General features: G+C 59.6%; 1 protein-coding gene across 2 annotated transcripts in view; it reads left to right on the plus strand.

Annotated features, from left to right (window-relative positions):
• WDR33 (WD repeat domain 33) overlaps positions 1-17648 on the plus strand; it is a 107546-nt gene extending 89898 nt beyond the window's left edge. The window contains exons 17-23 of one of the 2 annotated variants that reach the window (XM_055128230.1): positions 242-1291; positions 4371-4479; positions 8731-9169; positions 14110-14273; positions 14358-14450; positions 15501-15716; positions 16977-17648. In XM_055128230.1, the coding sequence (XP_054984205.1) occupies positions 242-1291; positions 4371-4479; positions 8731-9169; positions 14110-14273; positions 14358-14450; positions 15501-15716; positions 16977-17206 (2301 nt within the window). In that variant the 3' untranslated portion in view covers positions 17207-17648. Of the gene's footprint in view, positions 1-241; positions 1292-4370; positions 4480-8730; positions 9170-14109; positions 14274-14357; positions 14451-15500; positions 15717-16976 lie in introns of those variants that run through there. The other variant, XR_008628617.1, reaches the window with a different exon arrangement.
• Positions 17649-18476: the final 828 nt, after the last annotated feature.

Consider the following 18476-nt stretch of genomic DNA (forward strand, 5'->3'; position numbering starts at 1 on the left):
TTTCAGGGCAGTTCGTTCATTCTCTCTTTCTGTCTCTGACCCCTCCAGGAGTGGCAGACTCCTACTGCACTTGGGCAGCCCTGGCGTGGGTGGAGGCCTGTGTGCTCAGTCTCTGCCGGCCTGTCCCGGGCAGTGTGTCGGCTCCCCTCGGCGAGGCTGTCCCCGCGGCCTGGCTGGCAGCATTGCTGGCCATCAGGGTGCCGGTCTCCCTGACCTTGTGCTTTCTCTTCCTTCTTTCTAGCAACTGAAGATCGAAAGACTTGCGCAGAAGCAGGCGGAGCAGATCCAGCCGCCCCCGTCAGCTGGGACCCCTCTCCTCGGCCCCCAGCCCTTCCCGGGGCCGGGGCCCATGGCCCCCCTGCCGCAGGCCTTCCAGCAGCCCCACCCGTCTCCGCAGATGCCCATGAACATGGCCCAGATGGGGCCCCCAGGGCCGCAGGGACAGTTCCGGCCTCCTGGACCCCAAGGACAGATGGGCCCTCAAGGCCCTCCTCTGCACCAGGGGGGCGGGGGGCCCCAGGGCTTCATGGGACCACAGGGGCCCCAGGGCCCACCGCAGGGCATGCCCAGGCCTCAGGACATGCATGGACCCCAGGGCCTGCAGAGGCACCCTGGCCCGCACGGCCCCCTGGGACCCCAAGGCCCGCCGGGGCCACAGGGGGGCTCTGGGCCTCAGGGCCATATGGGCCCCCAGGGGCCACCTGGGCCACAAGGTCACATCGGCCCCCAAGGCCCGCCAGGCCCCCAGGGTCACCTGGGGCCGCAGGGGCCGCCCGGCGGCCAAGGCATGCAGGGCCCGCCCGGCCCGCGCGGGATGCAGGGCCCGCCCCACCCCCACGGGCTCCAGGGCGGGCCGGGCGCGCAAGGCATCCAGGGCCCCGTGTCTCAGGGACCACTGATGGGGCTGAACCCCAGGGCCATGCAGGGCCCGCCTGGCCCCCGAGAGGGCCAGGGCCCCGCGCCCCAGGGCATGATGCTGGGCCACCCGCCCCAGGAGCTGCGCGGCCCGCACCCCCCGAGCGGGCTGCTGGGGCACGGCCCACAGGAGATGCGGAGCATGCCGGGGCCCCCGCCCCAGGGGGCCATCCTGGGCCCGCCCGGCGTCCAGGGCCAGCAGGGACCACCCCAGGGCTCCATGGGGCCTCCGCCACAGGGCGGCATGCCAGGGCCCCCAGGGCCGCAGGGACAGCAGAACCCGGCCCGAGGGCCACACCCGCCTCAAGGGCCCATGCCGTTCCCGCAGCAGAAGACGGCCCTGCTCGGCGACGGGCCGCGGGCCCCCTTCAGCCAGGTAAGAGCCCCCCCTGCCCGGCACTCCGCTGGGCTTGCCCGCAGAGGCGGGGTGCATATCGAGAGAGAGTGGCTGCCCTTCAGAGGTGCGGCTGGAAGGACGGTTCAGGGCAGGCTGTGTGGTTTGGGGCCACATCCGGGGGCATTCGGGGCCGGGTCCTGGCTCTGCACTCAGGAATTTCTGCCGGCAGCTCGGGCCACCGTGTCAGTGCCCGAGATCCGACCTGGGCAGGCCACGTGCACGGCCGCTCCCTGCCCGGTGCGCTGTCTCTTGTCCCCTTGGCGGCCTGCTCCTCACAGCTTCCCGGGAAGGACCAGCGTCTGCCTGGCACATCCCCCCTCTCTGTTTTGTTTCGGGGACACACAGCAGTGCTCAGGACTTACGGCCCTGTGCTCAGGGGTCACTCCTGGTGGGCTTGTAGAAACCAGATGGCGTGCTGAGCCTCGGACCCAGGCCAGCCGTACGCAAGATGAGTGCCCTGCCCACTGTCACCTCTTTAGCCCGGGCTCTGACCTTTGGAGTTGGAGTGCCCCCAGTCTGCCGGCTGCCTTCCTCCCGTCTGCACCTTTGGGAGCTTGTCGGGTGATGTCATAGTCCGGTCTCTCTCTTTGCACCTCAGCCAGTGGTTTAGAGGTAGCCCAGTTCAGACACGGTGTCCTCGAGTGGCGGCTCTTCAGTGACGTCCGTTCACATTTTTACCTCGCCCATGAGCATACGTATAAGACGTGACGTTTCTGTGGAGCTTTCCCTGGCCCTTCCTTCGGTCGCCAGGCCCACTCCGAGTCCCCGTGGGAGGGAGGTATCAGGAGAGTCCGGGCTGCTGGATCACACAGTAACTGCATGAGCCTGAGTCGGTGTAACCCTGCTCGGCGCTCTGCCCCGGGTGGTGTTCCCGGAGTTCTGGACAGTCTGACTTCAGAGCATTCTTGGGGTGCGCGTGAGGAAAGGTTTCTGCCCCCAGCTTGTATCACATGAGCGAGTGAGCGAGCGAAGGAGTGCTGGGTCCCAGGCCGTAGGGTGGAGACTCGCTGCAGATCCTGCCAGTGAGAACATTCGGGTGTCTGCCAAACGGGCTGCGGGCCGGGCGTTTGCTTTGTGGCTGACACAGGTTCCATCCCTGGTACCACATACAGCCCCGAGCACTGTAGCTGTGAACCAGGAGTGAGCCTGAGCACCACCAGATGTGGCCCCAAAACAAAACAAAGAACCAGCTTGATCAAGCACCTTTGAGAATCTGTGTTGCCCCCTGGACTTGCTGAATCCTCATGAACTTATAAAAGGAATAGATTGTTACTCTCCGTGTAAACCTCCCAGAACATGAAACTGTTCTGCATTGAAAACAAAAGGCACTTGAAAACTTTTAAGTTTTTTTCAGATTTTATTAGCTACTTTTCAGAACTTACAGGTGAGTCAAGACTTGCTGTCTTGAGTTGCCTAAAGCTTGATGTAATCTACATTTGGCTGCTCTGTGTTCCTGCGAGCGCCTGGTCACTGACCTCCTGGGGGTGTGTTGGAGTTACTGGGTTCCTGCAGCTTCTGTTCTGGTGAAACCTGCTGCTCACATCCTCTGTCCTCGCTACAGAGACTCAGGCCTCCAAACTCCAGCTCAGCCCTACTTCTGAGTTTGTTTATTTTTGTCTGTGTCTTTCTAATTCTGGATCCCCTCGCTGTGTCTAAATACTGGTTCCCCAGAACCAGGGATCAAGTCCTCTGATAAGTGAACAAATGGACAAATAATAGGGCCAGTGAGATGGTTGGCAGCACTGGACGTGTGTGCGCGTGCGTGCATGTGTGTGTGGGGGGGGGACTGGGTGGGGGGTTCCTAGACTCGGTGCCCAGCACTGCATGGTCTTCCAGGTACCCCAGAACTGGTCCATTACATATATTCAGTGACTAAACCTGCTACGAGAACAGTATAAACAGCATCAGTAACAAAACTGCTTTCACATCCCAGCTTTTCCTAGGGAAGGGGAGCCGTGATAGGAGATGCAACTCAGTACCAGCACTCACTAGCAGTTTCTTTGCATTGACCCAAAGAGTTTTTCCTTTTCCTTTGTGGGAGGGCGCGGTGGGCTGTGCTGTGGGGACACAGTGGTGGGGACACTCCTGACGGTGCCAGGGACTGATCCAGGACCATGCCTGTGAGGCCTGGGTGTCACCCTGTGAGTGTCCCCCTGTGAGTGTGCCCCTGGCCTCTTCCCCACCCTTACCAGCACGTTTCCTCCAGCCACCGTAACCTGTGCACAGTGATTCCGTCCGCTGAAACAACAGGGTTAGAAGGCTGGGCTAGCCGGAGTGCAGGACGTCAGATTTCAGTTTGTTCAAATAGGAGCCAAGATTTGCGTCTCGCCACTTGGGAGATGTAAAATGTCCTCAGAAATAACCAAACCTTTTGCTCTTTCTGCCCCTCCTTCTGTCTCTGGAATCACTGTGGTGTTCGAGTATAAAAACTCTGAACTCCATGATAAAACCAAAGCCCTCTCTGGCTGTTGGATGTTTCGGCCCGTCACCTAGTTTGGAAGCGAGCCAGTAGGGTTTTGGGAAATGCTGGGTATGAAGTTGAGCTGCCCTACCTGGGTAGATTCCTGGGGCTTTGCCGGGGTCAGAAGTTGCTTTGTGGGGAGCCTGAGTGGTCCAGTAGGTACAGTGCTCGCCTGGCATGTGGCCAGCCCGGGTACAGTCACCAGCATCCCAGAGTGCCCCCAGGCCTGCCAGGAATGGTCTCTGCACAGAACCAGGACTAAGCCCCGAGCACGGCCGCGTGTGGCCCAGAACACACGAAACCGTTCTTCTGTATGCAGGACTTGTGGTTCTGGGCTCAGTGCCTTCCGAGTGTTCCCGTGAGGCTTGCCAGGAGCAGGCCCGGCCGGAGTAAGCCGTGCGCAGTCTCGGCCACTGTGTGTTGTGGGAAGAGAAAGTATTTCTTTCCCCCCATTTCTGGTCAGCTTGGATACACTTGTCCTTTATTGCTGGCTCCTTTAAGGGTGACTCGGTGTCTCTTGTCTTGTTGCATACTAATAAAGTTGCTATTCGGGGGGCGCAGGAGTCTGACTCCCCTGCTCTCGCAATGTCTTTCCAGGAAGGACAGAACACAGGCCCCCCACCCTTGATCCCGGGACTCGGGCAGCAGGGATCACAAGGTCGCATCCCCCCTCTGAACCCCGGACAAGGACCTGGCCCGAACAAAGGTAAATAGTCACTTGCCCTAACGAGAGACTCAGGTACTTTTGCATAAATCTTACAGCAAGTGGCTTCTGTGGGTAAGTATTCGCTAGGACGGTATTTTCAGTCTGCAGAAGAAATGAGGGCAGTTACTTCAGTTAACAACCGTGTCTGAAGTGGGTGTCCGAGGCTTGCTCTAGTTAGCCAAGCGGTTGACCCCCAGGAGGTGGCCGGACAGTCCCCGGCCTTAAAGCCCCGCCACGTGCCCGCCTTGCCGGCGGTGGCAGAGGAGCAGCTCCGGTGCTCACCGCTACAAGGCATGCCCTGCCTCCCCGAGGACGGAGGGGCTCGTGCCGCTGGCAGGAAGCACCCAGGCTCATTGACTGACTCCCCGCTCCCCCAGCCCGTGTCCTGCGCTGGCTTCTTCAGATGTGCTGATGTGCTGGAGAATTTGGCGAGCGGCCAGCCGGGGCCCGCGTGGCGATTGTCTTCCGAAGACCACTTTCTCATTTCCATTGACTAAGCCCGTAGCCCCCCGGGTACATGTTCGTTTTCTCACCCCAGTTGGTCAGACTCAGGGACGTGCTTTGCTCTGAAGGGGACGGGGCGGGGAGGTGGAGGAGTCTGGAGCGGCCGGCCTGGGTGTTGGCTGCACCGTGCAGTCTGCTGCTCTGGTCGGGGGGCAGGTGCAGAGCCGTCGCGCTCACGTGGGGGTGCAGCAGTGGGCAGCGTGGACAGACCCTGGGGCTGGCCGCCGGGCTGGGCTGGCCGGGCGAGAGAGAGAGTGGGAGGTGCGGAGGGGGCCGGAACGTTGGGTTCCGGGCGTTTCGTTTGTGCAGTTTGTCGGTCCCAGTGTCCAGATAGGGGGAGGGAGAAGAGTTAGGCCCAGGAGCTGAGGGAGGGCCGGGCCCTGTTCTGGGCGAGGGGGCTGGAGCGGGAGACTTGCTGGCAGAGAGGGGGCTTGGCGGGGGCCACACTGCAGCCAGCGCAGGCTCAGACACACTCATTCTTCTTCCTTTTTTTTTTTTCTCCTTCTGGGTCGCACTCAGTGATGTTCGGGGGTTCCTCCTGGCAGTGGTTGGGGGACCCTGTGGGATGCCGGGGGTTGCACTCGGGTCGGCCACGTGTGCAGGGCGAACCTCCTCCCCGCTGTGCCTTCGCTCCGGCCTCACCCGCACTTGTTCCTCATTGGGCCCCTGAACCTATGTGTACGTTGTAGGGTCTCACCCCCACTTGAGTAGAGGAAGAGTAGTGCCTGTTACGGGGTGATCTTCCTCAGGGGTGTGTGCAACAGAGAGAAGCAGGGTAAGGGAATCACAAGTGGCCACAGTTCTGCACGACCGAGCTCACTGGGTGGGGCGGGGAAGCCTACGCTCTGCAGGGCGCCGTGCTGGGTCCGGACGTGAGCAGCAGGAAATCGTGTTCTCACACACACACCCTCCCCCCAAAAAAAATAAAAAGAGGAAAGAAAAGTACTTGTGGGGCTGGAGTGATAGTACAACGGGTAAGGTACATGCCTTGCATTGACCCAGGTTCCATCCCCGGCTTCCCATGGGGTCCCCCAAACCCCGCCAGGAATAGCCCCTGAGCGTCACCGGGTATGGCCAAAAAAAAAGAAGGAGAGAGAGAGAGAGAGAGAGGGAGGGAGGGAGGGAGAGAGAGAGAGAGAGAGAGAGAGAGAGAGAGAGAGAGAGAGAGAGAGAGAGAGCGCGAGAGCGCAAAAAGTACTTGTTAGCCTTGGTGCTTTGGGAATTCAAACCCTCAGACTTTGTGTGTCACTGGAGGTGGGACAGGCAGTGAGTAGGCGAGTGTGTCCTTCACACAGGTGTGGTTGCCAGAGAAGTGTCAGGAGCTCTCCTTGAGGGCTAGAGGGGCCGTGCGGGGTCTCAGGTGCCCTGCGTGGTCTGGCCACCTGCACTCGTCCCTAGCGCTGGCGGCGCGGTTGCCTGAGCACAGAGCCCTGGGTCGCCCGGTCCGGGCCCTCTCGGGCTCTCCCCTCGGCGTCCTCCAGTCCCGAGAACGCTCTTCCCGTTGTGGGCCCTGTCGCAGGTGTCTGTCCCCCAGGGTGCCCCTCGGGACAGCCCGAGTCTGTCTGCCTCCCTCCCCTCCCTCCTGCCCACACTCCGCACACCCGTCTCGCCCGTCCTCCTCCTGCTCTCTCCTCCCGGGGCCAGAGGGGGGCGAGGCCCCCTCCCACGCCGCCCCGCCACGTCTGGGGGTGTATTCCTTCTGCGCCACGGGGCGGGTGGCCTGGAGCCGCAGGGCACTGGTCCAGTGGACAGGCCTGACGGCACAGCAGAGGCAGCAGCTAGAGTCGAAGAAGCAGCTGTTGGCTGCAGGGGCAGCCCGGGGAGTCGCTCTGTCGGCAGGGAAGGACCCAGGGCCCGTTGAGAGGAGAGAGTTTCCTCCCCGGAGAGGACTGGGTCACCGCAGGACAGGAGAGGAGGCCGAGATGACGAGAGGAGTGGACATCAGGGTGGCGTCTAGCGTGGCAGTTTGTTTTGTCTTGGGGCCACAGCCAGCCGTGCTCAGGGTCTGCTCCTGGCCCTTCGCTCAGGGACAGTGTGGGATCAGGAGTGGAACCCAGGGGAGCCACATGTATGGCAAGTGCTCTGCCCGCAGTGCTCTCCCTCAGCCCCATGGTGTGGTAATTTTATCCCAGAGATGCTCGAGGTTCTGTTCCTGTTGAGTGGCGAGGGGAGGTGGGGAGGGCCACGCCGGTGACTGGTGGCTACGAGGGCAGGAAGGACTCGACACGTGTGTCCTGCTGCGAGGAGAATGCAGGGGCGGCACACGCTGGGGGAGGAGAGGAATCTCTTTGTTTGCTTTTGTTTGGGGGCCACACCCAGGGGTGCTCAGGGGTCACTCCTGGTGCGCTCTGGGGACCCTGTGGGGTGCCGGGGATCAGACCTGGTCAGCCGTGCACAGGACAAGTGTCCTACTTGCTGTCTTATTGCCCTGGCCCCAGAATCTCATTTTTAAAAATGTGTTGCTTTAGAAGCAAGAGCGTCTCGTTGCTGCCTCTTACAAAAGGTTCAATGTAAACAATTTGTTAATCAAGAAATAGGTATGTCAGGCTGGAGTGATAGCACAGTGGGGAGGGCGTTTGCCTTGCATGCGGCCGACCTAGGTTCGATTCCCAGCATCCCATAGGGTCCCCTGGGCACCGCCAGGGGTGATTCCTGAGTGCAGAGCCAGGAGTAACCCCTGTGCATTGCCGGATGTGACCCCCAAAAAAAAAATAGGTATGTCTGTAGCTAGTTGCAGCCCTTTTGAGTTAGGAAGTACACAAGGGTAACCATCACAAACCTAATTGCCTCTTTCCGTTTGCATCCATCTTTCAGTGGCTTACATGTATTCAGGTATTCATCCTTGGTGGGTTTCTGAACACCAGAAACAATGGAGATGGCCTTGTAGAGAAGGGAACACTGGTGATAGCGGTGTGTGTAGACAGGGATTTCTTTCATAGAAATGATCCGTGAAGTGAAATGTTCCTCTACAAATTAGATCAGGGGCTGGAGCAATATGCGGGTCGGGCCTTTGCCCTGCACTCAGCCGACCTGGGTTCAACCCCCAGAATCCCAAGGTTCCCTCAGCACTGCCAGGACTAACCCCTGAGCACAGAAGGGCATGACCCCAAAGATAAACCCCCCACAAAACGAGAGCACAGGAAGGTTCAGAGGTCGCCGTAGCTCTCACTCGAAAGGCCCATAGTCTCTGTGTCTGGCGGGGCTTTATTCCGAGCAGGTCTGTGGGCACAGCGGGCGCTCCGGGGGTCCCGCAGGGTCCCAGCTCCCGGCCCCGCACCTCGGGGTCCTGCCCCGGGAGCGAATCAGGGCGGTGCGCGGGAGAGTCGGCCTGTCGGGGGGCTGGCTGCCGTCGGCTCTCTGCCCGCGGCCTGGCTCGTACGCGTGTCCCCTCCTGGTGTGCTCGAGCGGCTGGGCACGGGCGTCCTGCCGCAGAGAGGGTGGGGAAGGGGCGTTCGTCCTCGGGGTCTCTGCATCCGGCACGGACCCCTGCCGACGGCTCTGCAGACAGACCAAGGGTTTGCCCGGGGCCCGGCTGCCTCGCTAGGGCCCCTACGTCCAGGCCTGTGCCCCAGACCCCCACTCCCTGCACTCGGTGCTGCCTCGGGGACTTCTGTCTCCTGAGGTGGCCGAGAGCCAGCGAGGAGGATGGAGGGGCGCAGGAGCACTGCAGGGAGAGTCTGAAACTGTGGGAATGCTGTGATTGCAGGATGCCCGAAAGATGGTAAAAGTCAGCTTTGTCTCCTCCAGGTGACTCCCGTGGCCCCCCCAACCACCACCTGGGCCCCCTGTCAGAGCGGAGGCATGAGCAGAGCGGCGGCCCGGAGCACGGTCCTGAGAGGGGCCCTTTCCGGGGCGGCCAGGACTGCAGGGGTGCCCCCGATAGGCGCGGCCCCCACCCCGACTTCCCCGACGACTTCAGCAGACCAGACGACTTCCACCCCGACAAGCGCTTTGGCCACCGCTTACGTGAATTTGAGGGCCGAGGAGGACCTCTGCCCCAGGAAGAGAAGTGGAGGCGCGGGGGCCCCGGGCCTCCGTTCCCCCCCGACCACAGGGAGTTCAGCGAGGGGGACGGCCGGGGCGCGGCCCGGGGGCCCCCCGGAGCGTGGGAAGGCCGCAGACCTGGAGAGGAGCGATTTCCCCGGGACCCCGAGGACCCGCGCTTCCGGGGGCGCAGAGAAGAAAGGTGGGACGGACACTCTGGGTCCACGACACCCCCCCGACCCCCACCCCCAAGCCCTGTGCCCCTCTCCAGCCTCCTCCTGGGTGGGGGACAGTCACCTGGCCCCCCCCTCACGGTTGCCCGACCCTGCCCCCGCCCGTGGGCACGGCTCTCACCCCGGCCCCCTTGGGGGCCCTCGCCCCTAGCCCTGGGCCGAGACATGCCGCTTCACTCTCGAGTTCTCGTCCCGTCCGCTCCAGACCCGTGTTTACGTGGGGACAGTTGTGCTTTTTAGCCTTCCTCTGATTGTTCACCAGTTCACCGGGGGCTGCTCCTGGCTTCGTGTTGGCGAGTGACCCCTGGCACTGCTCAGGGACCCCGGCGCGGCATGGCAAGGCCAGCAGCTGAACACACCCCTGTGTTACCAGACAGGCTTCATAATCTTTTTCTTTTTCGATTTTTTGTGTTTCGGGCCACACTGGCAGTGCTCGGCCGCCCCTCCAGGGTGCTGGGTCGGCACAGCCAAACGCAAGGCGAGCGCCACGCCTGCCGTACCGAACTCTCTCTGGCCCTCTGTATCTTTTTGGGGTTTTTTGTGTATGATTTTTCAGTACTTTCTAAGGGCTGGGTCAGTATATACTGTGCAGCATTTCCTGGGTCTAGTCAGAGTCCTCACGGGGCTACCTAAGGGTCTAACAAAGTCAGACTGGAAAGCCACCTTGCTTTTACTTTCTGTCCTACCCCACACGGGGGCTGCGCCCCGCCCCGAGGTGGGGATCGGGGCCAGGCGCGGGGGCCGCGGGACGCAGGGTCCAGCCCAGGCCCCCGCGTGCGGGCCCGTGCCGGCTTGCTGAGCTCTCTCCAGCCTTAAATCTTGCTTTTAAACCCAAATTAGGTTGAGGTCAGACTTGAACGCTCAGCTTACTTGGAATAGAAATGGAGTAGAAGAAATATGGAGAATGCAGGATTCCTGGACCCTCAAGTGAGACTTGATAGAACCGATGCCGTGACAATCTGCCGCCCCTGCGCGCTGACTCTGCGGGCGCCTTAGTGGCCCCGGGTCAGGCCGTCACTCCGCCACTTTGTAGGTGGGGACGGACGGACAGAGCAGGCGCCTGCCGGCCTGCGTGGGGCCCCGCGTCGTGGCAGCCACAGGGCCAGTGCTCAGCCCCTCCTGCCCGCCCCCCGTCCCTGGCCTCTCCCTGCCTCAGTGGCTTCTTGCTCCTGGAGGGTCGCAGCACCCACCTGGACAGGGTCTCATAGGACAGGACGGCCAGCGAGGGTGAAATTCCAGGGAGATTTGAAGGAAAGGCACTCACGGGGTCTCAGTGCTCTCTGGCTCGGGGGCTTGACCCTGCGGTGCTCAGGGACCCCGACTTGCTCCCTGCAGTGCTTGGGCCAAGTGTGTGGTGCCAGGAATTGAACCCGGGGCTCCCCTCGGCAGCACACGCGTGCCAGCCCTCGAGCTCGCTCCCCCACTCGCTCCCAGGGGTTTGTTTTTCTTTTTGGGTCACACCCGGCACGGTGCACAGGGGTCACTCCTGGCTCTGCACTCAGGAATTAGCCCTGGTGGTGCCCAGGGGACCACATGGGATGCTGGGAATCGAACCCGGGGCAGCCACATGGAAGACAAATGCCCTACCCGCTGTGCTATCGCTCCAGCCCAACTCCCAGTGCTCTTAAGGGCGTGTTTGATGACAAACAGTCTTTGCTCTTGGTCTTCCTTCCCGTGGGCTCTGGCATCAACCGGATGTCTTGCATCTCTGCGTTTGTGCAGTTTCAGATTTTACTGTTGGATTCCTCCCTCCCTCCCTCCCTCCCTCCCTCCCTCCCTCCCTTCCTTCCTTCCTTCCTTCCTTTCTTCCTTCCTACCTTCCTTCCTTCCTTCCTTCCTTCCTTCCTTCCTGTGGAGATGACATCCAGTGGTATTGGGGGTCCTTCAGGCTCTGTGCCAGGGCCCTCATGGTGCAGAGGCTCAGACCCGGGCCGGCTATCCACAGTGAAGCGTCTAAACCCCTCTTTACTCCCTCCAGTCCTATTCCTGGATTTCTGCTCTGTTTTCTCTTTCCTCTGAGCTTTTGCAGTTCTGTGCTGAGCTGAGCTATGCTGTTACGTTTTTGTTTGGGGCCACTTCCAGCAGTGCTCAGGGGTCCCTCCTGTGCGGCTCAGCGGGCCGGGGGTGGGGCAGGCTGCCTGCCTGCTGCGCTGTCGCTCGGGCCGTCCTGCCGCTCTCGCTCCCTTGCTTTTGTCGTTCACTCTGCCCGCAAGGCCTGACCTGCAGACTGGCCCTCGAGTGAGCTCTCGCCTCTCTCGCCCGGTGCCTCTCGCGTTCCTCAGGCTCTGACACCGCTTGGCGTTAGGTCACGCGTCTCCCGCTCTCGGACAGCACAGGTTTGCGCTGCTGGGGTCCTTCTGGCTTTGCAGCCCATGCTCTGGGCACAGCCCTTCCGTCTGGCAGGTTGCGGCAGGCCCGGGAAGGGTAAGGGGAGTCACTGTTTCAAAAGGAATGAATATTGCTGCTGAAAATTTAATTTGTGCACAGTAGACAAAAGGGGTAGAAATGTCCAGGAAAGTAATTGTTAAACAGTGACACGTCATTTTAACTTTTTTAATAAATAGCAATTTTTTAAAATTAAAAATTGCTTAAAAGGCTAGCTTGAAAATATGAAGTAATATAGGAGGAGTGAGGCGATTAGAAAAACACTTATGTGAACCCCCCACCCCCACTCCGGTGTTTAGGTATATAAAAAAGAGATACAAATCAAACATTTACTGGTAAGAAATAATAAAGTTGATTTTAAACATGCTTTTAAAAGTTATTCAGTCCCAGGTTCAAATCTCAGCATCCCATATGGTCCCCTGAGCACGGCCAGGGGTAATTCCTGAGTGCAGAGCCAGGAGTAACCCCTGTGCATCGTCAGGTGTGACCCAAAAAGCAAAAAAAAAAAGGAAAAAGTTATTCAGTCCCAGATAGGGCCAGACCCACAGCTTTAGGAAACTTAGCACACTGGTGTTTTCATGAGTGTAATCTCTTTTAAAAAATAACCGTATGGGCTGGAGCGATTGTACAGCGGATAGGGTGTTTGTCTTGCACGAGGCCGACCCGGGTTCAATTCCCAGCATCCCACATGGTCCCCCGAACACTACCCGGAGTAATTCCTGAGTGCAGAGTCAGGAGTAACCCCTGTGCATTGCTTGGTGTGACCTAAAAAGGAAAAAAAATAACTGTAAAGGGAGTTTTGAATTATCAGAGAAATTCTTATTGGACTGAATCTTATGTGTTAGTAGAGAGATAGCAATGCCATAGAGGAGAAAATCTTTGGGCAAAAAGTCTGAAGTATGTAAGGGTTAAGCAGCATGTCAGCAGCTGATTTTGAAACGGTTTAGAAGATCCTTTGTTGTGTTTTTCTGGGTTGGTTTGTTGTTGTTTTGGTTTGGGGGCCACTCGTGGTGCTCAGGGCTTCCTCCTGGCTCTGTGCTCAGGGCTTCCTCCCGGCTCAGTGCTCAGGACTTCCTCCCGGCTCTGTGCTCAGGGCTTCCTCCTGGCTCTGTGCTCAGGCTTCCTCCTGGAGGTGCTTGGGGGACCGTCCGGGTCCCGTGGACAGAGCCCCATTCTGCTTCTTGCTGGACACATGCCTCACCTGCTGTCCGGTCCCTCTGGCCCCTGGGAAGGCCTTTCATATGTAGTAGGATGGATGGACACGGAAGCACGTGTGGCAGAGTCTCCTAGATGTATGTTCTGTTCCTTAAGCGCTATTGAAATACTGTTTGAAAATAAGGCGGCGGTAGAAGGCAGACGGAAAGGGATGGGAGGAAAAGCGCAAGGCCCGGCAGGTGCCGTCGGCGGCCCTGCCCTGCGCTGTTCGGGCGCCTTCCTGCAGGCAGCCGCTTTCCTGCCCTCACTAGGCTCTGCCGCACAGCCAGTGCTCCCTGCAGGGTCTCTCCTTCAGAGACTCTCGGCCAGCTGTGCCCCTTGCTTCTCGGATCCCCGAGGGACGTGGACTCGCCCCCCAGCTGGGCCGCAGGCTCGCAGGAGCCAGTGGGTAGGTGGCACAGACGCGGGACCCCGACTGCCTTCACCAGGCTCGGCCTTAGGACTCCCCTGTCCATGCTGGTGCCATCATGATGGGTCCGGACAGGCAGGCAGGGGTCCGGGTCCCTCCCTCTCCCTCCGTGGATGAGCTCATGTGACAGGCATGAGAATTGGAAGGCAGGGGTTAAGCTTGGATGGGGGTCAGGAGCGACCGAATCCAGATTCTGACATTCCCGTGTTTCCTTCGGTGAGTCTCTGTGCTCCGTGTTCTCACGGGCAGTTTCCTGGAGTCACTATGGGGCTGAAATGCCGTGACTTAGGTAAGGTGCTGGACATGCTAGGTCGCTCGAAGGTGTTGGCTGCCGGGGCTGGAGAGGTGGCATGGCGGGGAAGGAGCTTTCCGTGCACAGTGGGCTGACCCAGGTTCCGTCCCCGGCAATCCTACGTGGTCCCCTGAGTATCGCCAGAAATGATTCCCGAATGCAGAGCCAAGAGTCACCCCTGAGTATTGCTGGGTGTGACCAGTACCTTTGTCCCCCATCCCCCGTCCCTCCCTCCGGTCCACCTCCCCCCCTCCCCGTTCAGGGCTGTATTGTATTCCTAACAGCGTACAAACTGACCTGCTTGGTGGCACATTTCCTTCCTGCCTCAGTTGGCCTGTTTGGGGCCCACACCCAGAGCATTGCTGGCAGTGCTCAGGAATCAACACTCCTGGTCTCAGATCCCTACAGCCTCAGAACACCTATTTGTTTTTCAACTTTATCACATTTTCTTTTCACTTCCGGCTTGGGGGTTCCCCTGGGGATGCCGGGTGCCCCCCGGTTGTGTGCCCTCTGGCCCCAGGACTCTGTTTTCTCACGTTCTTGCTTCTCTGAGCCTTCTGGAAGTGGTGAAGTGGTGCGTGAATGGCTGTTCCGCTCTCTCCCGGCAGCTTCAGGAGAGGAGCCCCCCCGCGACACGAAGGCCGTGCGCCCCCCCGGGGGAGGGACAGTTTCCCTGGCCCTGAGGACTTCGGCCCCGAGGAGAACTTTGACGCTTCTGATGAGGCGGCCCGCGGGAGAGACCTGAGAGGTCGAGGCCGGGGGACCCCAAGAGGTGAGTGTGGGGGAGGGGCGGGCTGGGGGCGGCCGCGGACCTGCTCTGACGGTGGGTGACGTGCCTTCGTGTTGTCTGCCGCAGGAGGAAGGAAGGGCCTCCTCCCCACGCCCGACGAGTTCCCGCGCTTCGAGGGAGGACGGAAGCCGGACTCCTGGGATGGGAACCGAGAGCCAGGTGGGTGGGCAGCTCACTCCGCAGGGTCCCGAGCTGCCCGCAGTGTGCCACGGGGACAGGTACCCGGTGGGCACGGGAAACCACGTTCCTTCTCTTAGCCCAGACTTGGGGCAGCTCGTCTGCACGGCAGTCTGCTCTGCTCACCAGCTGTGTTCACTTTGGAAATATAGCTTAGGGCTGGAGCGAGAGCACAGCGGGGAGGGCGTTTGCCTTGCACGCAGCTGCCCTGTGTTCGATTCCAGCATCCCATAGGGTCCCCTGAGCACTGCCAGGAGTGATTCCTGAGTGCAGAGCCAGGAGGAACCCCTCAGCGTCACCGGGTGTGACCCCAATAAAGGAAAGAAAATATAGCTTAAATGAATGAATGTTTCCTCCCTCCTAATCGCTGACACAAATAGATGACATATTATTACTCACAAAGGAAATCTCCTTGGGGTCCTCAGGTTTTGTTTTTTTGTTTTTTGTTTTTTGATTTTAGCTTTTTGGGCCACTCCCAGCAGTGCTAGGGGTTACTCCTGGCTCTGCACTCAGGGATGTTTGATGCCGGAGATCAAACCCGGGTTAGCTGCGAACAACCTGCCTGCTGAACTGTCGCCCCAGCCCCTAGGGTCCTGAGATGTTGTCTGTGAGCACATCCTGGGGGTTAACCATGAAAGAAGCACCTTTTGTGTGGAGGGTTTCTGTTTGTGCTTCGGGCTCACTCCCGGTCCTGTGCGGAGATACCGCTCGTGGCGGGGGTTGGGAACCCTCTTTGGTTCATGAGCTTGAACCCGGGTTGACTGCGTCAGGGACGTGCCCTCCCCGCCGAGCTTGCTTCTCGGGCTGAACCACGCTGTGGGCCCGCCTGCCTCTCCCTGAGGAGGTGTGCAGGTTTCTTCTCTTTTCTAACTGTCCCCGTGCCGTGACGCACTCCCGACCTCGGGCGAGTCTCAGGAAGGTTCCTGCACGAGTGGGCCTTGCTGCTGGCCCCAGGCAGCACGGTTGCCGTGTGCCGTTGTGATTGCGCGCGACGGTCTGATGCCCGCCGTCTGACTCTGCGTCTCCTTGAAGGGCCTGGCCACGAACACTTCCGCGACGCTCCCCGCCCTGACCACGCGCCCCACGACGGGCACTCCCCGGCCAGCAGAGAGCGCTCGTCTTCCCTCCAGGGCATGGACATGGCGTCGCTGCCCCCTCGCAAGCGCCCCTGGCACGACGGGCTGGGGACCTCGGAGCACAGAGAGATGGAGGCCCCGGGGGGCCCGGCGGAGGATCGCGGCGGCAAAGGTCAGTGGAGGCCCGTGCCCACGGGTGCTGGGCTTGTCCTCTGTCCCAGCAGCGCTCGGGCCTGGTGCTGGCTCCCGGGCCCACTCCTGGGACATTGCTCTGGCGGGCACGGGGGGGAGGTTTGTCCTCTCCGTGCCTGTGGGCCCGAGAGGGGCTCTCCTCCGCTCGGGCTGGGAGGCAGGTGGTCTCTGCAGTGCGAGGCTGTTGCTCCGGGCAGAGGTCCGTCAGATAGGAAGGCCGCGGTGCGCTCCGGGCCCGGCCTGGCTCGCCGTGTGCTTACCCGGCCTGGGAACAAGCCCCTGGCACTGCCAGGTGTGGCCAAAGGGAAGAAATTCTGTGGTAGGTTCTTGGTGTCTGGGTGCTCTCAGCATAGTCCTTGTAGATTACCAAGCGTGGCACAGAGGGTGTTCCTCACCCGCGCACACGTTTTGTGGCTCGAGAGGGTGTGACCTTGGACTGGGAAGGACCCTTGACCTAAGCCACGCCCGTGAGGCTGCATGGCTGGTGCGGAGATGACCTTCCAGCTGACAGACAGGCCTTGACGGGGCGTGGTAAGAACCAGAATCATTCATTCTGCTAGCTGTCCCAGCCGTCATCTCAGTGAACTTTATGTTCCACGCAAAAGGCTTTCAGGCACACGCAAGTTGGCAGCAGGTCAGAGATGTGGCCATCTGTGTCAGCTCACTCGAGAGACGGCTTTAAGGCCATTTAAATAACATCGAAAGGTTTGTGTCTCTGCATAATTCCGTCTACCCAGGAGAAGCTAGTGTTTCTGAGAATTATTGTTTAAATGGAAGTCAGAGTGCCACATTAGTGCCACGTTAGGTGGGATAAGGAATTACAGGCGCCCCGTGTTTACTCCGATCAGGCTGACGCTTGATTTGCTTTCAGTCGTGTATCTTGTTGTCCCTTCAGAAGTCACGTCAGTGCTGTGCAGATGTCCCCGCAGAGTGAATAGACTCCCGGAGACTGGCACCCTGTGTTTCAGTGACCGTTTCTCTCCTGGCTTGGCACCTCCGTTATACAGACAGGCTTGGGGGACTCTGTTGGCCCTGAAGACAGGGTCACGAAGCAGGGTGGGAGTAGTAGTTGTCAAGAGCGAGGCACATTTACTCACGGGGGTGCCTTGCTAATCGTCCTGAGTCCGTTTTAAGGAAAGCCCAGCAGGGTTTCGTTGTTGTTAGAGTCAGGTGTGTCCAGGTGGGAACTGGCCCTAAGTCTCTGCTGAAGAACTCATGCGAAGTCAATGTCTCGTTGCAGGCCGAGGGGGCCCCGGACCGTCACAGAGAGTGCCAAAGTCTGGGCGTTCCAGCTCCTTGGACGGAGACCACCACGACGGCTACCACAGAGAGGAGCCTTTCGGGGGCCCCCCGGGCAGCGGCACTCCTTCCAGGGGCGCCCGGAGTGGCAGCAGTTGGGGTCGAGGGAGTAACATGAACTCGGGCCCGCCCAGGCGAGGAGCCTCGAGGGGGGGTGGCAGGGGCCGGTAGGAGTGGGACGGAGTCGCCCGCGGCCCCTGCGGACAGTATTTAAGAACTTCCTGTGGACTTTCGAGAGCGGCAGAGGGAAGCCTGCGCCGGGTCGCCCCGAGTCTTCCCGGGAGCACCGGAGCCCGAGCCCCGCACAGAGAGAGACTGCTGCGGCCGCCCTGCGTGGCCGGCCTTGTGTGTCCTGTCCTCACTCCCCCGACGCCCTCATTGTTTTGTGAAGATGAAAGCTGGAATTTTTTTTTTTTTTTTGTAAGTGTCACAGACTTGGAGCCCCTCCACAAATTTAAGTTCATGTCCTATTGGAAATTTGTTTCTATATGTACAGTTTGTCAGAGGAAAAAAAAAAACAAACTTTTTTTTTTGTATGAATACAGAATGTGATTTACTCAAGAAACGACAGAAAATTAGTTGTGTCTACCTTAAAAGTCTCCCCTATAGCTGGTGTCTTAGGGGTGTCACCCCATTGTGGTGGTGTGCTTTGTTAACTCTTCTCCTTTTGGGGAGGGGGAGGGAGCTACTTATGTTACTCCTGGTGGTGCTCGGGGGACTATGTGGGGTGTCACGGGTCAGACCTGGGGGACTGGACACAGGGCAAGCGCCCTGCCAGCTCAGCTGTCCTGGCCCCATTCCCATGTGAACTTGAAGTTGACTCCCACCAGTCTCTCCCATCAGGTGGGCCTGACCGGACAGTGCTGTGGTGCCGTCCAGGCCGACCTGTTAGTTGGCGTGCGGTGAGGGCTCAGCGTCAAACTCAGGGTTTCTGCAGCTCTGTCCCCAACACCAACTTTTATGTTCAAACAAATTCTTATCTCGCCCTCCCTTTTGATTCCTGTGGGAAACTGGGGCCAGCGAGATCGACAGAGGCTAAGTACTTGTCTTACACAGCGCCAGTCTTGGCTCAGTGCCAAGCAGCACACAGGGGCCCGAGCCCAGGGTAGCGCCAGGCCTGACCCCAAAAACAGAAATACAGAAAAGTATACTCTGAAGAAAAAACTCCATCTGTCACAGTCTGTTTGTCGTGCTTCCTGCTACTCAGCAGGCACGAGTCGCCTTTGGCCAGCTGAGAACTTGACCTAGGATGGAAGTTATATGCACCTTTTTTGTAACTATAAACCATTTCACAAGCTTATTTAAATGAGGAAAGATTAGACTAAAACGTGTCGCACAATTTTATGAAACTTCAAAACCCTTTTCTGCTATACTATGTGCAAATGCCCAGTCTCAGTCCAACACTGGGGAACAGTATTCAGGGGTAAATGTCCCCGTCACT

Source organism: Sorex araneus, chromosome 2, assembly GCF_027595985.1.
Source record: "Sorex araneus isolate mSorAra2 chromosome 2, mSorAra2.pri, whole genome shotgun sequence".
Classification (NCBI taxonomy): Eukaryota; Metazoa; Chordata; class Mammalia; order Eulipotyphla; family Soricidae; genus Sorex; species Sorex araneus.